The 24254-nt window shown below is 40.0% G+C and overlaps 1 protein-coding gene and 1 long non-coding RNA gene across 14 annotated transcripts in view; one reads left to right on the top strand and one right to left on the bottom strand.

The window, feature by feature from the left end:
• LOC309662007 overlaps positions 1–3173 on the bottom strand; it is a 30576-nt gene extending 27403 nt beyond the window's left edge. For all 3 annotated transcript variants that reach the window (XR_014264416.1, XR_014264417.1, XR_014264418.1), the window contains exon 1: positions 3060–3173. This is a non-coding gene — a long non-coding RNA (uncharacterized lncRNA). The remainder of the gene's footprint in view (positions 1–3059) is intronic.
• The window catches only part of N4BP2 (NEDD4 binding protein 2), a 111562-nt gene continuing 89344 nt past the window's right edge, over positions 2037–24254 (top strand). For 6 of the 11 annotated variants that reach the window (XM_082464104.1, XM_082464103.1, XM_082464105.1 and 3 more), the window contains exon 1: positions 2039–2589. In XM_082464104.1, coding sequence (XP_082320230.1) covers positions 2100–2589 — 490 coding nt within the window. In that variant the 5' untranslated portion in view covers positions 2039–2099. Of the gene's footprint in view, positions 2590–7718; positions 7839–8013; positions 8078–16437; positions 16538–24254 lie in introns of those variants that run through there. The other 5 variants (XM_082464108.1, XM_082464106.1, XM_082464110.1 and 2 more) reach the window with 4 other exon arrangements.

The raw sequence follows: 24254 nt of genomic DNA, 5'->3' as shown, positions 1-24254 counted from the left end.
TCAAGATACTCAATAATTCAGATATTCTTAAATTTCTTCTTTAAAATTAAAAGATACCCAATCTCAAATGAGAATGAGCATGCTAAACAATCAGTTTATCCAATGCTTTAACCTAATGCTTATGTCTCACCCTTTAAAAGATGTGTTGTACTTTTCCTATTGGCTTAGAATTTAAACCAATAGGAAGGAGGAAATCTTTATAAATATTCACAAAGAAGGCTGGCATTGTGGATGTTGAGTAAAGATTGCTTTGTTCTTCATTTGAGTCTGACTTTAGAACTTTATAGTATTGATGTTTTTCTTTTATTGATATAGTAAGCAAACACTATTTTTTCTTTAAATATTCAGCCTGGGTGATGTCTTGCTGGCTTGAAATATATTTTCCAGTGTTAAGAATACTTTATTTCTTTTTGTTCAGACCTAAGATGTGATGAATCCTTAACAATGTTCAAAGGAAAAATCAAGAATTTAAATGCCAGTTTTTATTATCATGCTGATATTATCAGCATGATAATCATTTTATTATCATGTTCATATTTCATATGAATGAAATTAATATTAACTTGCTAGATTTCTTTGAAGTTTATAATTACTAGGATTCTTTCATTACTAAAGTGGCATGTATCACTGTTATTAGTCTCTTTTAATGGCTGTTCAGAGGCAGAGATAATGTCAGGGTCTCAGCAATAGTTATTTATATCTTGAGATTCTGGGTACTTTGTTAAATCTCTGCTGCTTCAAAATTAATAAAAGCATTGATAGGGGTGTTTGTATTTTAATTTCTTAACAGGGGCTCAAGGGACTTTTAAAAATACAAAAATCATACAAAAGGAAAAAAAAAAAACAGACCTTTTTCTCCCGTGTTGTTGGTTTCATTAGAACATGTACCAAACCCGAGGTCTCTGCTTAAATATTTCGGGTTTCTAAAAAAACCACTAGAATGTTTTCGTGAGTTAGTGTTCCAACTAGACCTAAATGAAGATAAAAATTCACTTGCATTTCCCCCAAATTTCCACTCAGTTTATAGCAGTTACTAAAACAACACTGACAGTCTGTCTCTTCGATGCAAAGGAATACTTTGTCAGGGGGCTACTTCGTTTCTCTACGAAAAACACTGATGGTGGAACAAAAAGTAATTGCAAAGGGAGGGGAACAGAGGGACGAAAAAAACAAATAAGCATAATCACTACCCCCAGAAAGCAAGAGTGAAAAATTCGTGTGCCTGAAAACACTGAACATTTCACGTCAGAACAGAGAAGAAGCAAACAAAGGAAGGCAGAGTTTAGGAGGACAAAAAAATGGAGCAGGTTTTGGGGACGGTCTAATAACACAGTGAATGCAAAAGGGCAGAAAACCTCGCTGCTTTTTCTCGGCACCTGAAAACTGAAGCTCTAAGCGGGGCAAAGGTCAGCGCCTGCGGTTCTACGTTGCAAACATGGTCTCGTTTTTTGGTGCTTCCGCCAGCGTGTTCTGACCGCATGTCGGCGGCGCCGGTGGGACCAGGCAGCCTCGGTCCCCGCTGCGGTCGCGGCTGCCGCCGACCCCTTTGTCTCCCGGCTCCGAGGCGGCCGCGCCGTGTCCGACGCCCGAGCGCGCAGAGGGGCAGCGGGCCGCGCGCCCGGAAACCTCCCGCGGACAGTGCGGCGCGCGCGGAGGCGGGGTTCGCGCGCCCGCCGCCGCCGTGGCCTTACACGCCTCGAGTCGACAGCTCAGGATAAGCCTAGGCCGCCTGGCTCGCCCCGCAGTCCCTCCCAACTTGCTGCTGGGACCCGCGAGCTGGCGGGCCCGCCCCGGCTCCCATTTCCTCCCCCGCCTCAACCAGCGAGTACGATCTAGTGTTTCTGTTTTGCTTTTGAAGATTGGGAGAGAGTGAAGAGGCTTATACACGGCTGTGTCTAACACGGTTACCGCACAGCTTGTTTCGGCAGAAATTACGGGCCCCTTATTGCTACGTTCACCAGCTCAAAACGGCTCCCGCCTTCCCCGAAAACCCGACGCATTGAAAAGGGCTTGCTTCTCCGTGTGACCCCACGACAAGGAGAGGGGGAAACACGTCAGGCTTTCGGGCGAGCTTTTTTCGGGGGCGGGGAGCGGCTCAGATGCGGCAGAACCGGCCAGGCCGGGACCCGCTCTCAGTGGGGAGCGGGAGAGGCGGGAGCGCCCGCGGGCAGGGGTCGTCGGGGCCGGCCCTGCGGGGCGGGCCGACGCGCCCCAGCGGAGCTCGGGGACGAGCCAGAGGTCGTGGCCGGGAGCCGGCGTGGGTGGGGGAGGCGGAGAGCAGCGATCCACCTGGGCGACGTGGCAGCCATTCCCTACTCCCCGAGACCCCTCCCCATTCGGCCGCCCACCCGCCCTCTCGCGGCTGGTTGCTGCGAGGCTGCTCTTCCCCGGCCGGACGGAGAGCGGCAGTGTCTCTCCGCCGGGCGCCGCCGCGCGTCTCCCCCCCACGGCCAGCGCTGCTCGTCAGCCCTGCGCCGTGCCGGAGAGCCCAGTGGCGGCGGCGGGAAAGGGCTGCGGAATCGCGGCGCTGCGTCTCACACTCGACGACGCGGCCTCGGCCTCGACGCCCTCCGCCCGTTCTCGGAGCAGGTAAAGGCGGTGGGTGGGAGGCGGGGCGGCGGGGCCGGGCTGAGGGTCCGGGAGGGAAGGAATCTCGGAGTCCCCGAATCCGAGCGGAGGGCCTAAGGTAAGCGGCGGGAGGCGCTGCCACCGAAACCCCAATCCCCGAACGTGGGGGGCCGGCGCGGGCAGTCCGGCCCGCGGGCCCGGTCGCCCGGACGGAAAGGAAGTGAGGCGTCGGTGAGAGGCGGGCCATGGCGCGCCTCCCGAGGTCGGGCGAAGGCGGGGGCCGCGGCCGCTTTCCCGGCCCCCCAGTCCCTGGCGGGCCTCCAGGCCCTTGACACACCCCTCTCGCCCCCAGTAGCTTCCCTGTCAGTTCCCGCCCGGACTTGACCTCGAGGCCCTCCGAGCGCCTTCGGCTTTTCCCAGGCGGATCCTTCTTGGAACTTCGGGCCACCCTCCCGAGCACGTAGTCCTAGCAGAGCTGTTTATTTACTCACTTCCAATCCAAACACAGCCTCTCCGCACGTTCCGAGTTTGGATACTGCGGGGAGGCATTCCCGGTTCCCGGTGTCTGTGCCGCTTGGATTGTCGTCCACACCCCCGCCCCCACTGCAACTTTGATCTTCGCTGGGTCCCTCCTAGAGCCCTACCGTGATCCGGACCCTCTCCTAGAGGTCCGTGTGGAAATCCGTCTTGGGTAGAGTGAGTCACTTGACCTGGGGCAGTTTATTTCTTAAGCTCTTGGTTAAAACGTGGTGTTCTTTGTTTTTGTTTTTTTCTCTCCGAAAGAAAGCTAGAGTAATTTAAAAAAAAAAGTGTAAACACCCGATCGCGCTCACTGTTGGCTTTAAAGAATCTTCTTTTCGGCAACAGTCTTTAGAACTAGGATCTGATATTTGTGGCACGGACAGGTTTGTACACATTCTCGCCATGCAGTGGTTGTAATGTCTCCATAGCACAGTTCTGACTTGAAGGTAGGATTGGCTGGTTTTTCTACTCGACATCTTTAAGCCAATCAAGAAGCGCTGCTTGCCTGGAAACTGGATAACTCAGAAAAGGTGGGGATTGGTTGAGCTTAGAGAAAAAAAATCCTGGACATGAACCTGGCTTCTCAGAAAAAACTGATTTGCAGCTGCCTCTCTTCCCCCACTTAAAAAAAAATGTTACCTGTTCATCTCAACAGCAGCCTTTTCATTCTGTTTTTATTATTTCCATACCTGTTTTTCTATCAAACGCCCAGCTCTCCTTTTGACTCATTTTAACTTTCATCCTTCAGTTTTCAATGAAAGAATCCTTAAACGTCTTAAGAAATGTAAACATCATGTGTTTGTGTTTTGATAATAAGCGTGGTTTGATTTTCTTACGTTGTCCGTTGTTAAAGGTCAGAAATTAAATCAACAATTTTTTGTTCCTGTGCCAGAGCCTTTATTATTCAAGTGGCTGTGCTAGGATGGGGGGCTGCCGTGATGGAGATTGTGAAAAGAATAGGAAAGAAGTGGCTGCTTTTCTACATGAATGCTACACTTTAGTTCATGAAAAAAGACTAACGTATAAAACAAACAAAACCCAGGACAAATCAGCATTTAGTACTTACCAGTGTCAGTTTGTGCACCTGTTGACTTTAGTTGCTTTGAAGGGGAGAGTAAAGAGGACCGAGCACTGGACTTCATAGAAAAAGTGGGCTTAAGTTATGGAATGTTTTTTTCTTTATTAAAGTAGGCATAGTATCTGTACACAATAGAGGCTAAATAAATATTATCAATGTAGGTGCATTTTTTTAAATACTATCAGGATTTTCCTTCTCTTAAAATCTCCCCTTTTTTTCTTGATTATCTATGGTTATGCACGTCTTTTGATATGTAAAGCAGTTAGAAGAGAGCTACCATCTTTGTCTTCCTTCTATTCAACTTTTTATATGCAAACTCACATTCTAAGTCTTGGGAATAATCTTAGTTTGTCAGGTCAAACATTAAATCTTAGCAGATCACATTAAATACCTTTAGTAGTAATTTTATTAGGAATTAAAGAAGAGATGGAATTTTTTTTTTTATATTTATCATGCCAGTCTATGAGTAAGCCAAACGTCATTAGAATTATATCTGGGGCTTCCCTGGTGGCGCAGTGGTTGAGTATCCACCTGACAATGCAGGGGACACAGGTTCTATCCCTGGTCTGGGAAGATCCCACATGCTGCGGAGCAACTAAGCCCGTGAGCCACAACTACTGAAGCCCGCGCGCCTAGAGCCCGTGCTCTACAACAAGAGAAGCCACCGCAATGAGAAACCCGCGCACTGCAACAAAGTGTAGCCCCTTCTCGCCACAACGAAGCAGCAACGAAGACCCAACACAGCCAAAAATAAATTAATTAAATAAATAAAATTTAAAAAAAAAAGGAATTATATCTGGACTCTTGACTTTTAATAACAATTCTTCCATCTTTTATCGGATTTTTGTAGCTATACCATTTAATTTTATAATGTTACTTTCATAATACGATATAGTATTTAGTAGAATGAATTTCCCCTATGTGTCTTTAAATTTTTTTTTTAATATATCTGCTCTATTTATTAAATTTAAGAATTAGTTTGGGAGACTGACATGAATAATATTTAATTTTTCTGTTCTGAAGCAGGGTATCTTTTAAAAATTTTTTTCTTTTGTCTTTGAATTTGTTTCTTCCGCCTGTAGTGTCTTCACTGTTCTCCGTGTCCTCCTCCCCCTAAACTCTCTGCTAACCTACTTCAAGATTTAGGTGGTACATGTTGTAAAGTCTTCTTTCCTTCCTTCCCCCAGCAGAGATAATCACGTACTCATTGTATTACCTCTGAACCGTTATATACTTACTGCTATATTGAGCTACCTCCTCCCTAAAGTAACTGAGTTTCACTGAATTTTACTCAATTTTTTTTTCCCCTAACACTAGTCCCAAAGCTATAGTTGTATAGGTATTAAATAAATATTGGCATGAATAAAAGAGATATTTTACTTTAACAAATATTTCTCCCAGTTACTATGTGTATGCTGATAATTCTTATATCTCTAACCCAAAGCTCTTTCCTGATAACCGACTTGTATATCATCTACCTTCATGACATGTTCATTTGTATGCTCCCACAGGTAACTCAGACTGAGCATATCCCAAACTGTAGTTATTATCAACCTTCCCTCTCCCAGCCTCAAACCAAAAATATGAAACAAACTACGTCTTCTTTCTAGGGGAAGATTAAATGAGATAATGCATGTGTGCTAAGAATTCGGTAAATAGTAGGCGCTGCTAATAATAACTTGGCAGAAACATGGGCTATTCCTTTTCCTCTCTTTCTGGCTTCATATTCTGATTGATCACTGAGCCCTGTTGAATTCTTTCTCCTTAATATCTCTTGAATCTGTGCCTTTTCCTCTGTTCCCAAGGCTAACATCCAACTCCATGGTTAGCATCATCTCTTACCTGGATTGCCGCAATAGCCTCCCAAGTGGTTATCCCTTCTTCCAGTCTTGCCTTCCAATCCACTTTTCCCACTGTAGCCAGAGTAATCTGTCTAACACATTTAAACCTGTAACTCCCCTGCTAAAAACTTTTTTTTTTTGGCCACACCGTGCGGCTTGTGGGATCTTAGTTCCCTTACCAGGGATCAAACCTGTGCGCCCCTGCAGTGGAAGCGCAGAGTCCTAACCACTGGACCACCAGGGAAGTCCCAAAACATTTTTTTTGGTGACTTTTCATTGCCTTCAGGATAAAATCTGAACTTTTTAAAAAAAATTTTATTTATTTAATTAATTTATTTTTGGCTGCGTTGGGTCTTCGTTGCTGCGCACGGGCTTTCTCTAGTTGCAGCAAGAGGGGGCTACTCCTCGTTGCGGTGCGTGGGCTTCTCATTGCGGTGGCTTCTCTTGTCGCGGAGCATGGGCTCTAGGCGTGTGGTCTTCAGTAGTTGTGGCACGTGGGCTCAGTAGTTGTGACTCGCGGGCTCTAGAGCGCAGGCTCAGTAGTTGTGGCACACGGGCTTAGTTGCTCCGTGGCATGTGGGATCTTCCCGGACCAGGGCTCGAACCCGTGTCCCTTGCATTGGCAGGCGGATTCTTAACCACTGTGCCACCAGGGAAGTCCCTGAACTTCTTAATTTGGCTTTCAGGATCATGATCTGGCATGTTTACTTCTTCATCCTCTGTCACTTTCTCCTTTTGCCCTCAATGTGCTGCTAGTCATAACCAGTTACTTGGATTTCTCCCTCAAGATGCCACGTTTGTTAAATCTAGGCCTGAGTACAGAAGCTTTCCTCTTGTCTGGAATGCCTTCCCTAGCTCCCTGCTTCCTTCCCCTTTGGTTTTGTTAGCTCATACTTATCTTTCAGGTCTCCATAGAGGTGATAACCTCTCTAGGGAAGCCAGCCCTCTACTTGTTTGCCTAGCATTCTACATTCTCATTGTAATTGCTTATTGTTATCTCACCATGTACTGGTTAGGGTGTAACAAAGAAAGAGGTAAATTGACTATCTTAAAAAATGATGTGAGAGACTCCCCTGGTGGTCCAGTGGTTAAAACTCCATGCTTCCACGGCAGGGGGCACAGGTTTGATCCCTGGCCAGGGAACTAAGATCCTGCATGCTGCGTGGCATGGCCAAAAAAAAAAAAAAAAAAAAAAAGATGTGATTTGCATAGAGTGTATTAAAAAGGGAATTAAATAGTAATTTTGGGGTTTACCTAGTAGGGAAGAGAAAGACATTATATCTGATAGATGAAAGTTTTCTAAGTAGGAAAGGCATACTAAGTAGGTCCTTTTACAGTTTCAGTGAAGTATACCTTTACATATAATTTCCATCTTATTCAGTTTCTCTAAATATTAGTTAGAGGTTATTAGTTAGGACTTTTTGGATTGCAAATAACAGATACAGTTTGAAATGGCCTATGGATGGAAAAGTTACTGGTTCAATAACCATATAACAGAAACTGTATGGATAGAGATGGCCATAAGGAGCTAAGGTGGGAACTTGCCCATAGTTAGATCCTTCCTGTAAATTTTTTTTTTTTTTTGGCTGCACCCCGCGGCACGTGGGATCTTAGTTCCCTGACCTGGGACCTGGCAGTGAAAGCACCGAGTCTTAACCACTAGTCCTAACCACTGGCGCCATCTCTCCTGCTGCAGATACGCTTCTTCACAAAGTGGGACCTGGTTCCTGGCGCACAGGCTTACCTACTTAGAGACTCATGTCAGAGGATCTACATAGAGTTGCTCACATGCCTGTCCTTTGACCAGTTCCTGCAGCTGAGGGGATGAGGTACTATGCCTAGTTCAACCTACATCATGTGATGTGCTTACTTATATAGCCAGGGGTCTATTAGCAGGAATCAGGCCTCTGGTGGAGTAGGGGAGGAGAAGGAGTTCTGGGCAGACACAAAGAATATCCATTCTAAATCTTAACCACCCTTCTGACTTTCAATTTATTTTCCTAGATATTTTATTCATGGGAAAGAGATGCCCTGTATTATGGACCTGAGTATTCCAGGTACCGAAATGGTAAGTCCAGTATTTTAAAGAACTAAATTGACCTTTTGGTTTGTGCTGGCATATAACAAATATTTGTTAAGCTTTTGTTTGCTAAATAGAAACACATTGTGAGATGCTTATAGACTAGTAGTCTAAACAAATAAATACAAAGGTGCTAAGGTAGAGGTGTATCTAGGATGCAGTGGCAGCTCTGTGTAAATCAGACTTTGGGATAGTGGAAAACTTTCCTGAAAGAAAGTTAATTGAGGCAAGAAATATGGGTTGGGTGGGATGGAGTAGAGGGACTTTTGGGTAGAACATGTGTGAGGCACAGAGATGTGAGATGGGCCAGGGGCCCATCTGTCTAATTATTTGGGAAACAAATAATTACATACAGGAGGAGTAGAGAGTACCTGGGGAGGAGTAGAGGAAGAGGACGGTAGGGGTAGGTAAGGGGCCAAATCATAGAAGTCCTTGAATGGTTTACCAAGGAGTTGGAACTTGATCTTGAAAGCTGTGGAGTCATTGAAACATTATAAGCTGGAACTCTCAGGCTTGAAGTGCCTGTGTAACATCCAAGTGGATATGTCTGTCAGGCAGATCTCGGAGAGACAGCAGTGAGCGGTCCTGAAGAGAGATCTTAGTTCTCTGCCCAGGAGTTGAATCTGGGTAGCCTGGAAGAAAACCAGGAATCCTAGCTGCTAGACCACCACGGGCTAGAGGCTAGAAGCAAAGAGGCCCTGGCTCTTGCCCCTGTTTGAAAGCAGGAATGTTTCAAGGAAGCAAAAACTGTAAAAACCGGTACAAATTTTATTATTAGAGACACAACACAACAAGTGGGAGAGCACACAGAGAAACAGTTTGTTTATTTAAGCCTGAAGCAAGGCAGAAATATACACCTGGAGAGAAAGGGTATGAGTCTCTTCTTTAATGAGGAGGAGTGCAGTAAAGAGGTGATTTAAATCACTTATATAGGACAGTCCTTGCGGGTCTTTGTTTATTTTAGGCCAATAATCTTGTTTCTTTTTTCACATCTGACCTGTCCTAGGACTCTCCCCAGCATGGGTGCGCAACTTTTTGCTAAGGTGGATTCCACTGCAGAGGGCTGTTGGGGGTATGTCCACACTTATTATGGGGTGGCACCCCCTCCCTTTTTTGACCCCTCAAGGAGCCTTCCTGTGCATGTGCAGACAGGGAAGTTTTTGTCGTCCTCAGGAGCGGTCATCTTATCTCTTTACGTCAGCAAAGCTCAGCTCTTGCCACTAACTTTGTCCTTGGAGTGTCTAGGGAAAACAAAGCTTCAATTTTACTCCACTTGACTAACACCAGCTGTCTAGCCCAGGGGCCCATCTATCTCCTATCTCAAGGCAGTTAACTATATTGGAGTTTGGGAGAGAATTCTTGGCTGGAGTCATAGGGACTGAAGCCATGGATTTGGATGGGCCTAGAAAAAGGTGGTGGAGCAGAAGGTTGGGAACAGAACCCAGGGTAACAATGGCACTGAAAGAGTGAGCAGGAGAAAAGCAATCAATGAAGGAGACTGAGAAGGGGCAGCCAGGGAAAAACCAGTAGATGTAGGCGTCAGATTGCCTTGGATCAAGAAGTCAACAGAAAGTGGGAAGTTGAAACAATAAATTGTAAACTGCTTTTATTTTAAGGAACTGAAACTGTCTAGGAAATGCTGGGAGTTTGGATAGTCTGAGTTAAGAATTCTCTTCATCGTTATCAATTGATAGTCTGAGTTAAGAATTCTCTTCATTGTTATCAATTCAGGGTGTATTGAGAAACCAAATTTCAAACAGTTTTTCCGCTACAGGAATTTGAACTTTTTAGAATTAGAATTTTTAAAGATAGGGAGGAGAGGATGGAGGCTTTTTGGAGGGTGGTAGTTGGTAGGAAGGAAGTGGCTGAATAGGACGTGGATATGGTTTATGTACAACCAGTCATATTGGGGCGTACGAGTATTCTGCGTATAGTTTCTGCAGCTATAAAGATTCAGTAAATCTATTTTATCAGGAGACCTAGAGTTGATAAATGATGGTGTAATTGTAATTAAATTTATACTTCCTGGGATTACTATTTGTGATTTTCTTTTCTGTTCTATTTCTGACTTCACCTCTCTTGAGTGAACATTTTCTTTCCCTTCTCTTACATTTGTTTTTCTTTGTAGTTAAACCCCTTATAGATTTTTTTAAAAATTGTAACATATAACAAAATTTATCATCTTAACTATTTTTAAGTGAACCGTATAGTAGTGTTAATAATACAGTAAGTCCCCTACATATGAACAAGTTCCATTCTGAGAACGTGTTCATAAGTCCAACAAAGTTAGCCTGGGTACCCAACTAACACAATCGACTGTATAGTACTGTAATATAATAGATTTATAATACTTTTCACACAAATAATACATAAAAAAACAAAAAAGTAAACATTTTTAATCTTACAGTACAGTACCTTGAAAAGTACAGTAGTACTGTACAATAGCTGGCATACAGGAGCTGGCATCGAGTGAACAGGCAAGAAGGTTTTACTGACTGGAGGAGGGGGAGGAGGTGGGAGATGGTAGAGCTGAAGGATTCTCAGCAATAGGAGACAGAGGGCAAGCTGTAATTTCACTCACGCCTTACTTGATTGGACATGCGAGCACACGTTTGCATCTTTGGAAGTTCGCAACTTGAAGGTTTGTATGGAGGGGACTTACTGTATATACATGGTTAACACAACAGGTCTCTAGAACTTTTTCATCTTGCAGAACTGAAACTCTTTACCCATTGAACAACCCCGCCTCCCCCACCTCACCTCTAGCCCCTGGCATCTGTCATCCTACTTTGTAAGAGTTTGACTACTATATTTGTTTATTGAGGTATAGATAATGGACAATATTATATGTTTCAGGTGTACAACATAGTGATTGACCATTTTTAAAGGTTATACTCCATTTATAGTTATTATAAAATATTGGCTATAGTCCCTGTGTTGCACAATATATCCTTGTAGCTTATATATATATATATATATATTTTTTAACATCTTTATTGGAGTATAATTGCTTTACAATGGTGTGTCAGTTTCTGCTTTATAACAAAGTGAATCAGTTATACATATACATATGTTCCCATATCTCTTCCCTCTTGCATCTCCCTCCCTCCCACCCTCCCTATCCCACCCCTCTAGGTGGTCACAAAGCACCAAGCTGATCTCCCTGTGCTATGTGGCTGCTTTCCACTAGCTATCTATTTTACGTTTGGTAGTGTATATATGTCCATGCCACTCTCTCACTTTGTCCCAGCTTACCCTTCCCCCTCCCCGTATCCTCAAGTCCATTCTCTAGTAGGTCTGCATCTTTATTCCCGTCTTGCCCCTAGGTTCTTCTGACCATTTTCTTTTTTTAGATTCCATATATATGTGTTAGCATATGGCTTGTAGCTTATATTATACATAGTAGTTTGTACCTCTTAATTCCCTACACCTATCTTGCCCCTCACCCCCTTCCCTCTCCCCACTGGTAACCACAGATTTGTTTTCTATATCTGTGAATCTGTTTCTTTTTGTTATATTCATTAGTTTGTTTTATTTTTTAGATTTCACATGTAAGTGGTATCATACAGTATTTGTCTTTCTCTGACTTATTTCACTTAGCATAATATCCTCCAAGTTTATCCACGTTGTTGCAAATGGCAAAATTTCATTCTTTTTTATGGCTGAGTAGTATTCCATTGTGTACATCTTCTTTATCTATTCATCTGTTGATGGACACTTAGGTTACTTCCATATCTTGGCAATTGTAAATAGTGCTGCTGTGACCACTGGGGTGCATCTATCTTTTCCAATAAATGTTTTCATTTTTTCTCACATATACCCAGGAGTAGAATTGCTGGGTCATATGGTAGTTCTAGTTTTAGTTTTTTGAGAAACCTCCATACTGTTTTCCACAGTGGCTGCACCAATTTACATTCACGAGGGTTCCCTTTTTTCCACATCCTCACCAACATTTGTTATCTGTGTTTTTTTTTTTAAATTAAAAAAAAATTATTTATTTATTTTTGGCTGTGTTGGGTCTTCGTTGCTGCATGTGGGCTTTCTCTAGTTGAGGCAAGCGGGGGCTACTCTTTGTTGCGAAGTGCGGGCTTGTTGCAGTTGCAGAGCATGGGCTCTAGGCGTGAGGGCTTCAGTAGTTGTGGTGTACGGGCTCAGTAGTTATGGCTTGTGGGCTCTAGAGCACAGGCTCAGTAGTTGTGGCACACGGGCTTACCTGCTCTGCAGCATGTGGGATCTTCCCGGACCAGGGCTCGAACCCATGTCCCCTGCATTGGCAGGCAGATTATTAACCACTGCACCACCAGGGAAGCCCCTGTGTTTTTTTTGATGATAGCCATTCTGACAGGTATGAGGTGACATCTCATTTTTTTTTTTTTTAAGTCTTTATCAAATTTGTTACAATATTGCTTCTGTTTTTTTTTTTTAAGGTTGTTAGCCTTTTAATTATAGATTTAATTTTTTTTGTTTGTTTAATAACAGAGGTCTTTAAAGTATTTGTTTATTTATTTATTTTTATGGCTGTGTTGGGTCTTCGTTTCTGTGCGAGGGCTTTCTCCAGTTGTGGCAAGCAGGGGCCACCCTTCACCGCGGTGCGTGGGCCTCTCACCACCTGCTTCTGTTTTATGTTTTGGTTTTTTGGCAGCAAGGCATGTGAGACCTTAGCTCCCTGAGCAATCAAACCCGCACCCCCCCTGCACTGAAAGGTGAAGTCTTAACCACTGGACCGTCAGGGAAGTCCCTCATGTGGTTTTAATTTGCATTTCTCTGATGATTAATGATGTTCCGTTGGCCATCTGTATGGAACTTGACTACTTTAGATACCTCATATAAGTAGAATCATACACTATTTGTCTTTTTGTGACTGGCATATTTCACTTAGCATAATGTCCTCAAGGTTCATCTATGTTAGAGCATATGACAGAATTTCCTTCTTTTTAGAGGCTGCATAATATTTCATTATGTATATGTGTATGTTTGTATCCCACATTTTCTTTCTTTTTTTTTCTTTTTCTTTCTTTTTCTTTCTCTTTATTTGGCTGCATCGGGTCTTAGTTGTGGTACGCAGGCTTCACTCTAGTTGTGGCGCGCGGGCTCCGAAGTGCGAGGGCTCAGTAGTTGCGGTGCGCAGACTTAGTTGCCCTGCGACATGTGGGATCTTAGTTCCCTGACCAGGGATCGAACCCGCGTCCCCTGCATTGGAAGGCAGATTCTTAATCACTGGACCACCAGGGAAGTCCTTCCCACTTTTCTTAATCCAGTTTTCTATTGATGAACATTTAGGTTGCATGAACTTTTTTTAACATTACTTATATGTTCTTCTGTATCAACTAGTCTGCTGTCAACTCCTTGTGTGTATTTCATTTCAGTTATTGTATCTTTCAGCTCTTACTGGTTCTTTTTTATATTTTCTTGTTTCTTGTTAAAATTCTCACTGTGTTCATCTCAATTTTTTCCAAGTTCAGTTAGCATTCTTATTACTAATGCATTGAACTCTTTATCTGGTAAATTATTTATCTGTTTCATTGGCTGTTTTTTTTTTTTCCCCAGGGTTTTTTTTTTTTCTTATTTTTTCATTTGAAAGAAATCCCTTTGTCTTCTCATTTTGTTTAACTCACTCTGTCTCTATGAAATTAGGATACCTATCCTGGTCTTGAAGGGGTGTCCTCTGCATGTGAGTATGGGTCACATCTTCCCCCAGGGTGTGCTGGAAGCTATCACCTTGGTGTGAGGTGGGACTAGAGATTGAGAGGGTAGAACCAGAGCCCGGTGTGAACTGGGGCTTCTCCCATGTTCAGTGGCCATCACCACCCTATTATGGGCATTGTCAGGTCCCAAGGTGTTGGAGTTAGAAATCCTGAGGGTCGGGTCCTAGCTGGTCTGTTCTCTCTAAGTGTGTACTCTCCCCATGCTTGGCAATGGGGAGCAGCATTGAAGCAAGAGGAGCTGTATCGTGTGCCTGGTCCAGGCTGGGACACACGCTGGGACGGTTCTCGTATGCCAGTCACAGCTCAAGACAGCTCCCTATCCACCATCTCCATGAGCACTAGCAATGGCTGCCCTTACCCCTTTCATTACAGTGCTGGGCCCAAGTTGGCTCTGTCCCCCAAGTGTGAGATTGCGTGGACTTTTAATTTGCCTCTACCTCTTGACTATTGTGAATAATGCTGCAGTGAACATGGGTGTGCAAATATCTCTTGGAGATCCTGTTTTCAATTCTTTTGGACGTATGCACAAAAGTGGGATTGCTATTTTTACTTTTCTGAAGAATCTCCATACCGTTTTTCATAGTAGCTGCACCGTTTTACATTCCCACCAACAGTACACAATAACTTTATTTGTTTATTTGGCTGTGTTGGGTCTTTGTTGCTGTGCGCAGGCTTTCTCTAGTTGCGGCGAGTGGAGGCTACTCTTCGTTGCGGTGCTCCGGCTTCTCATTGCGGTGCCTTCTTTTGTTGCAGAGCACGGGCTCTAGGCGTGTGGGCTCAGTAGTTGTGGCTCGTGGCTCTAGAGTGCAGGCTCAGTAGTTGTGGTGCACGGGCTTACTTGCTCTGCAGCATGTGGGATCTTCCCGGACCAGGGACTGGACCCATGTCCACTGCATTGGCAGGTGGATTCTTAACCACTGTGCCACCAGGGAAGTCCCCACAATAACTTAAACTTTTTTTTTTTTTTTCCCTCAAGGTTGCTTTGGCTATTTGGGGTTCTTCTCTTGATTTTTATCCTTTAAAAAATTTTCTTTCATTTTCTTCCTTCCCTTACCACGTGATTGAATTTTTCTTTTTCTTAGAACACATATGTAACCAGATATAACCTTTAAAATATGGAGTGTGCCCTGCTTTTATTAAAACTTGGTATATTTGAATTCAGAATTTCAAATTAAGGGTTGGTATTTGAATTTAAAAAGGATTTTTTATTTTGTAGAGGTAAACAAACCAGTTTACTTGAAGCATGGTACATATTAAAAATTTTATTAGCAAAATATATGGACATATATATAGAAAAGTAGACTAGTACATTGAGCTCATGTAAACCCACCTCCTAGATTTAATGATTACTAATATTTTGCTATATTTGCTTTATATATTTGTATATTTCTATGTATATATAAATTTCCTGAGCGTTTTAAAAGTAAATGGTGACAAATGAGGGTTTTTTTCTTTTTGTGTACTATACATTTGTGTTATAAATGTTATATATATTTTGAACTTTGATAATTTCATTTAAGGATTTAGCTTGAAATTTACTCTTCTAAAAATTCATAAGACGTATTATCTTTGACATATCTTCCAGAAAAAGGATATTCTCCTATATAACCACAAAACCATTATCATTCCTAGCAAAATTATTAATAATTCCCTAATATATAATACTTGTACCATATTCAGATTTCTCTAATTGTTCCAAAAACATCTTTTATTGCCTTTAAAAAAAATAGAAAATCTAGTCAAGAGCTACCCATTGTATCTGGCTGTCTCTTGAGTCTTTTTTAATTATAGAACTGTCTCTAACCTACCCACACCCTTTACCACCCTCCCTCCCCCTCCCCATAATATAGATTTGTTGGCTCTGTTGAGAATGTCTGACATTTTGTATTGCTGTTAGTTTCTTCATGGTCAGTATAACTTTTTCCTCTATCCCCTATATTTCATATAAACTGGGAGTGAGATTTAAAGGTGTTTCAGATTCAGGTTAAACATTTTTGGAAGAGTAGTTCATTTAGCAATGCTGTGTACTCATATTGTTTCACTTACAGGCATGTAATGTTTAGTTGTCCCACCATTTGGATGCTGTGTTTGATCACCAGGCCAAGGTGATGACAACCAGATCGTTTTATTGTAAAATTATGTTTGTCTTTTTATATCTTGCAAATAATCTGTGGCATGGTACTTTGGCACCAGGTATGTCTCTATCAACCTTTCACCTAATGATTTTAGCCTTCATTGGTGATTGTTGGTGATTCTTGATCAACTATTTAATTATGGTTTACGATATGGTAATTAGTTTTAGATCCTATTACAAAGTAGTCTTCAGTAAAGGAGGTTTCCCTCATCAATTAGGGCTATTTTGTTGCCTTGAAATAATGTTCTACTTAAAAGGCAGAATAAATGCTTAGTTCTTTCCCTTTATATAACCATTTCCAGAGTGTAATAGTCACCTCTAATGGCGGTGGATGAAGTCGGTCTTTTTTCTTTACTTTGTGGTTTTTCTCTTTGGAATATGATATGTATCTATATTATAAATATTGTATATATTTTGGACTTTGATTTCATTTGGGATTACTGTTTGATATAAATTTGCTTTTGTTACATATGTATATAATATATCATAATTTACATTTTTTTTAATAGTAAGAAGACATTATGTTGGATAACAGGAAGAGCTGTAGAGTTTGCAGGTGTCAACTGTGGCCTTAATAAGCACATTGATAGCATCAGTGATAGACAGATGGTAAGTTTATTAAAGTCTAGAGTGAGTATATTTTACACATAGGTTTTCAAGCTTTTATTTACATATTTGAGTGATTAAAGAAATCTCTCATAAGAAGGAAAATGTAATCACATATTTTGTTACTAGAATTTCTCAAAGAGCTTGTGGTTGCATAAAACATGCTGACCCAAGAAGTCTAAAGAACTATATTGTGGTTTTCCCATTTAATGTGTGTTTTGCTGTCTTTGCTTCTAAAATACCACTTCTCACTCCTTCATATTTTACATATTTTAGCCATCCACAAATATTTTTTGTGCACCTATTTTATGGATGGGACTATGACTAAATCCCAGATTGGAGTAGTATGTACCATAATCTGTGTTCTCAAGGAACATGGCTAATTGGGGAAATAAACACATACAGATGAAAATATGTCAGTAAAACCAACAATGTGAGAATCTAAAATATCTAAGGAAGATGAGTACTGGTAGTAAGTAATGAAGGAATATAGAAAGTGTTGAAGAATTGTAGAGAAATACACTTCCTGCCATTCTTTGGCCCAAAGCTGTATACGGTTCAGCAACTGGCTTTTCCCCTTAAGAATATGTCTCAGAGATCTTTCTGGTTTCTACATTATACCTTCAACTTTTTCATAGCTGCATAGTATTCCAAAGCATGATTTTTTTGTTTGTTTGTTTGTTTGTTTGTTTGCCATGATTTATTTAACCATTCTTTATCAATAGTTAGTATGTCTTCAGTTATTACTTATAATAGTTCTTATGATGGGTGCATTTTAAGATTATTGGTTACCTTAATTTGGTTACATTTTCTATAAATACTGTCTTTTTTAGTGACACACCCTTTGGTACCTTGATGAGATTTAGTATCTACCTTCAGCTTATCAAGCAGTAGACTTAAAATCATCTTGTAGGTAACTTAATCCCCAGTAAAGATTGATTGTATTGGTTCTTGGTAGCAATTGTTTCTGAGAGAGATGTTTTCTGATCTTGTCTGGGATTGTGCCATGTTTGAGTCTTCTAACTTCCCTATATGTTCCTTATAGAGAGATGATTTTTGTTTTCGTTCCTTTTATGGTGGTTTTAAAGAGCTAAAATACTATTGATATATTTGATTGTTAGTATCAGTTTTCTTAGGCCTGTTATTTCTAGATGGTTGATATTGAGTATTAAATAGAATATCTTTCTTGATTGTTATAGAAATTTATTTCTAGATATTTTTCCATAAAGGTAAGTTCTTTAAAATTACTAGCCCTTATAATATATGCATGTAACAGATTTATTCATAAAATGATACAGGAAAATTTTTAAGTGTTTGGACTGTGTTGATGATGTAGTTTTTAGTAGGAAAGTTTTTTCCTGAAGTGGTGTTTATTGGTGTATCCACTTTAATGGCAGTACTGACCATTACCATACCACTGTTAGAGTTCATGTTCACTTCTACTACTATTTATAGAGTTCATGTTCACCCTGAATTTTTTTTTAATGGTTAAAAGAACATATATCCTTATCTGTTAAAAAAAAAAAGAACTAGAGTTAATAAGACCTCTGCTTATCATGCTGAAATATTTTAATGATAATCTGTGAGCAAGTATGTATTGGTTAGCTTCTCTCAGGTTAAAACTGAATAATAGAGGTAGAAGAGCTTGGAAAATGTGTATATGAAATTTATATATATATTCATGTTATCACTATTAATAACAATTTATATTATTTGTTTTTAGGTTCTTCATTTGAGAACCAGCCCTTTCACATTTCTCCATAATATATCAAACCTTACCCATCCTAATTTCCCATAACCTTTTAGAATATTTAGGTCAGGTATGTATATGAAGAAGCTACACAAGCTTGTTTAAACTAGTGTATTAATGAGGCCTTCTTTATGGAAAAATGAAGATATATAAGATCAGGTGATAAAAGTTAAGTGTGAACATTACTTAAGTGAATAAATAGGATTGAAGTAAACTGACTCTACAGAGCGATTGGGAGGTAGTGTCAGCTATGTATGTTTTTATACTTAAGAGTTTCTTCCCTATACCGGTTGGTTACTTAAACTGCCTATATGTTTAGATCCTTTTCCATATAGGTAGGCACAATAAAAAAAGGGGTGGAAGGATATATAGTTTGCAAGCTGGAGGAAGTGTATAGGGAAGTCCAAGATTCAGCTTTAATTGATAATAGTGGTTGTTTTTTCCCGTGATGATGAAAGAATGTATATATTATAGATTATTTGGAAAATGCAAAAAGTAGTTTATAAAAAGTAGATTAAAAAAGTAGTAGTTAAAAATAAAGTTACCATTACCCAGGATTTCCTCTCCAATCTAATATAGTCCAGTCCCATTTAGGTGTCTGTGTAAATTATATTCAGTTTTGGGTCTTGCTTTCTTTTTTAACATAGTTTTTAAAAAAAGTCTAGTTAATATTATCCAAAATATAGTCTTTAATGGCTGTATAAAATTCCATCTTATGAATCTACAGGGATATTGTATCTAGTAGAGTCTAACAAACCTGGGTTCAGATCCCAGTTTTGCTACTTAAGAGCCTTAAGCCTGATAACTTACTTTTTCTAATCCTTAGTTTTCTTACTTGTGAAATAGGCATAATATTAATTACTGTTTTAAGAATTAAGTAAAATCATGATCTTAACATTCTAGCTGGCATATGTTAAGTATTTAATACATTGTACTTACCATCATCAGAAAGTTTTTTATCATTTCTTTCTCACCAAATATTTAGTTGTTTTCCATTTTTCTTTGTAAAAAGTTACAGTATTTTGAACATCTCTATATAAATATTTATGTAAATCTGTGATTATTTTTTATGATGAGTTCCTAGAAGTAGAATCAAAAAAATGGGTCAAAAAATATAAGTAACCTAAAATTTCTTGATACGTAGTCAGTGCCATTTTGCTTTTCAGAAAGGTTATACCAGTTTACACTCATCACAATGTATAAGAATTTTTATTTTACTCTAGCCTTGCTAACACTGGCTATTGTCATTTTAAAAAATTATGTTTTATTTAATAGGCAATATAAAAATGTTTTAATCCTATATTATCTCTTTTAATTTGGTTTTATTAAGGGGTTAAACTTTTTAATGTTTATTGAGTATTTCTGTTTCTTCTTAGAATTCTGTACATATTGCTTTCTTGTTCTTGGTTCTTTTTCCCTGCCTTAATCCTTTATTCATCAGACGAAATTTATTGAGTGCTTACTATGTGTTAGACATTGTTTTAGTATTGGTATTTAATTTTGATATTTACTATAGTTTAGTGATGGCAATGCAGGAGTGAACAGAATTGACAAAAACATTTTTTTTCAAAGAGCTTACTTTTAGTTTCAGGGTATACAGGCATTAAACAAAATAAACATCTAAATTATAGAGTGATAACTGCTTTGAAGCAAAAAATAATGAAAGGGAGATAGAGAGAGCTCTTTGTGTGCGCACGATTTTACACTGGGTGGTTAGGGAAAGCCTCATTACAAAGGTGCCATGAGTAAAGTCTTGTAAAAAGCAAGTCAGATACATATCTGGGGGGTGGGGCGGAGTGCGTTTCTGGGTATGAATCAAGTGTAAGGGCAGTGAAGCAGGAGAGTACTGGGTGAGTTTAAGAAAGAGCAAGAGGGAGAGTAGCAAGAAATGATTAGAGAGAGTTATTAGGGAACCAGACTGTTTAGGATTGTAACTAGGCCATTTTAAGAACCTGGGCTTTTACTCTGCATGAGATGCAGAGCTATTGGAGGTTTTAAAGCAAAGGAGTGACCTGATTTGACTTATGATCTACTGATTCAATGCAGTCCCTGTCAGTGTACTGTCTGACTTTGCAGAAGTTGACGAGCTGACTCTAAATTTCACATGGAAAATGCAAGGGGCTCGGAATTGCAAAACAGTCTTGGAAAAGGAGAACAAAGTTGGAAGACTCACATTTCCTAATTTTAAGACTTACTGCGAAGCACAATAATCAGGACAGTGTGATACTGGCATAAGAATAGACATATAGATGAATGAAATAGAACTGAGAGTCAAGCAGTAAACTCTTATTCTCATGGTCAGTTGATATTCAGCAAGGGTACCAAGACCATTCAATGGGGAAAGAATAGTATTTTCAACCAATGGTGATGGGACATCTGGATATCCACGTGCAAAAGAATTAACTTGGACCCCTGTCTTACACCATATACAAAAATTAACTCAAAATGGATTGAAGACCTAAATGTAAGAGCTAAAACTACAAAATTCTTAGAAGAAAGCATGGCACATATCTTTGTGACCTTGGTTTAGGCAATGGTTTCTTAGATAGGACACCAAAAGTGTAAATGACAAAAAAATAAATAAATTCATCAAGATAAAAAATATGCTTCGAAGCACACCATCAAGAAATTGAAAAAGACAACCCACAGAATGGGAGAACATATTTTATATTTGATAAAGGACTTGTATCCAGAAATATAAGGAACTCTTAAAGCTCAGTAATGTAGACAAGTAACCCTTAAATTTAAAAATGGGCAAAGGATCTGAATAGACATTTCTTCAAAGAAGATATGCGAATGCCAATAAGCACATAAGTGATGGTCAACGTTAGTTATTAGGGAAATGCAAGCTAAAGCCACAATGAGATACCATTAGGATGGCCATAGTCAAAAAGAGGGACAATAACAGGGGTTGGTGAGATTGTAGAGAAATGGGAATCCCCATACAATACTGGTAGAAATTGAAAATGGTGCAGCCACTTTGGGAAACAGTCTGGCGCTTCCTCAGAAGGTTAAACATAGAGTTACCACATGATCTGAATATACATTGCATTTAGAAATGGCAAGATTTGCTGAATGATTAGACATGAGGTGTGAGGGAAAGAGGAGGCAAAAATGACTCAGTTTTTTTGGCCTCAGCAACTGGAAACTGCTCTTGCTGCAGTTGAGAGGATTGTAGTTAGGTGGGTCTGCAGTGGAGGATCAGAAGATCACTTAGACACGCTTGGCTTGAGATGTCTATTGGATACACAAAGTGGAGATGTTCAGTGGGTAGTTTGGTGTGGGTATGGAGTCAGGGAAGAGGTGCAGATTGGAAATGTAAATTAGTTAGCATTTTGTTAGTGTTTAAAGCCATGGTGAGATCACCAAAGGAGTGGGTAAGCCTGGAAACGCTCCACTGTTTCCAAATTGAGTGATGAGGAAATCTTGAGAGTGGCACTGTCCTGAGAAGAAGATAATATTGTTAAAAGGTTCTTTGGAGGAGGGATTTATCAGCTGAGTAAATGCAGCTAATAGGTCTAGACCATTAGATTTAATTTTATTTTCTCAATGTTGGTGTTAAAGAGATATACAGTCTGGCAACCTTGCTAAATTATCTGGGTAATCCAACAGATAATCTGTAAATTCTTTTGGATTTCATATGCACTCAATTTTAGTGTCTGTGAATAACGATGGTTCTATTTCTTCCTTTCCAATCTTTAAAACTTTTATTTCCTTTTCAAGTCTTAATGCTCTGGCCATGAGCTCTGGTACAATGTAGTTGATTATATGACTTTTCTTCTTTATTTCGTTAATATCAGGAATTGCATTGGTTGACTTTCAAATATATATTTTTAATTAATTAATTAATTAATTTTATTTTTGGCTGTGTTGTGTCTTTGTTGCTCGTGTGGGCTTTCTCTAGATGCGGTGAGCAGGGGCTACTCTTCGTTGTGGTGCATGGGCTTCTCATTGCAGTGGCTTCTCTTGTTGTGGAGCATGGACTCTAGGCGTGCGGCCTTCAGTAGTTGCAGCGTGTGGGCTCAGTAGTTGTGGCTTGCGGGCTCTAGAGCGCAGGCTCAGTAGTTGTGGTGCACGGGCTTAGTTGCTCCGCGGCATGTGGGATCTTCCCAGACTAGGGCTCGAACCCATGTCCCCTGCATTGGCAGGCGGATTCTTAACCACTGCGCCACCAGGGAAGCCTGACTTTCAAATATTTTGACAACCATATATTCTTAAAATAAATTCAGATGAATGATGCATTATTCTTATCAGTCACTAATATAATTTTTGTATTTTATGTAACATCACTCATAATTTATGTATTACTACTTTAATATTTTGTTTAGGAATTTTGTATCTATTTTCATGAGTGAAATAGGCTTGTAATTTTTCTTTCTTTTAATAACGTTGCAGAGTTATCAGGTTATATTGATCTCATAAAATGAGTTGGGAAGTGTTTCCTCTTTTTCTAGTCTCTGGAAAAGTTTGTATAAGATTGGTATTAGATTATTTAGTGGAATTTATTTTATTTATTTATTTGTAAATTTACTTATTTATTTATTTTTGGCTGCGTTGGGTCTTCGTTGCTCCTTGCGGGCTTTCTCTGGTTGCGGCGAGTGGGGGCTACTCTTCACGGGCTTCTCACTGTGGTGGCTTCTCTTGTTGCAGAGCACAGGCTCTAGGTGTGCGGGCTTCAGTAGTTGTGGCATGTGGGCTCAGCAGTTGTGGCTCTCGGGCTCTAGAGTGCAGGCTCAGCAGTTGTGGCTCACGGGCTCAGCCGCTCCACGGCATGTGGGATCTTCCCGGACCAGGGCTCAAACCCGTGTCCCCTGCATTGGCAGGTGGATTCTTAACCCCTGTGCCACCAGGGAAGCCTAGAATTTATTTATTTTAAAAAACTAGAAAAAAAATTTTTTTGGCCATGCCACTCGGCATGCGGGATCTTAGTTCCCCAACCAGGGCTGGAGCCCGAGCCCCCTGCAGTGGAAGAGTGGAGTCCTAACCACTGGACCGCCAGGGAAGTCCCTGTAGTGGAATTTATTGATGAAGCCATGTAGACCTGGAGTTTCTTTATGGGAAGGTTTTAAGTTACAGATTTCATTTCTTTAATAGATACAGAAGTATCAGTTTTTTTTTTTTATACCTGGTATGGTATGATGTTTGTTTTTTAAAAAATAATATGTGCATTTCATTTAAAGTTTAAAATTTATGGATGTTAAATTGTTTACGATATCTTCATCTCTTTTTTTTTTTTTACAACCAAGACAAAGAATTTATTCATTAATTTCAAACTAACAGGTGACAAGGAAGCAAATTTCTTCCGTAAGTTGTATATAGACATATACTGGACTCCTAAAGAGATGCATCAGAGTCTTAAGATAATGAGAGTCTTGTAAGACAAGATTCATCTCTTTTTTTAAATGTCCGTGGGCTTGACAGTGATGTCTCTGTTTTCATTTCTGGTATTGGTTGTTTGTGCCTTTTCTCTCTTTTTTTGATCACTCTTGCCAGTGATTTATTCTTGTGTTGTTTTTTTTTTCCAGGGAACCATCTTTTGACTTTTTCGATCCTCCGTACTGTATAGTTGTTTTCTGTTTTCTCTTTGCTCTTTATTATTTCCTTCTTTCTAGTTTCTTTGGGTTTGATTTGCTGTTTTTTTCCCTCCAACTGTTTTTTGGATGCTTAGATCATTTATTTTTTTAGCCCTTCTTCTTTTCTAATATATGCATTTGTATGCTCTTCTTCTATGCGTGACTTTGTTTCTCACAAGTATGGATATGTAACATTTTTATTTGGTTAAAAATATTTTCTAATCGATAATAATTATTTTTAAAATTAATTTTAGTTAGTATGTAATTATCATGAATTCTTTTTTGATGTATAGACGTGTATTTCTTAATTTTCAAGTAATTGGGTTTTCTAATTATATTTTTGCTACTGATTTCTAGCATAATTCCATGTGTACTTGAAAATAAAGTGTATTCTGTG

This window comes from Balaenoptera physalus (genome assembly GCF_965194825.1).
Source record: "Balaenoptera physalus genome assembly, chromosome: 5".
Taxonomy (NCBI): Eukaryota; Metazoa; Chordata; class Mammalia; order Artiodactyla; family Balaenopteridae; genus Balaenoptera; species Balaenoptera physalus.
This window is presented reverse-complemented; position numbering and strand designations above follow the sequence as displayed.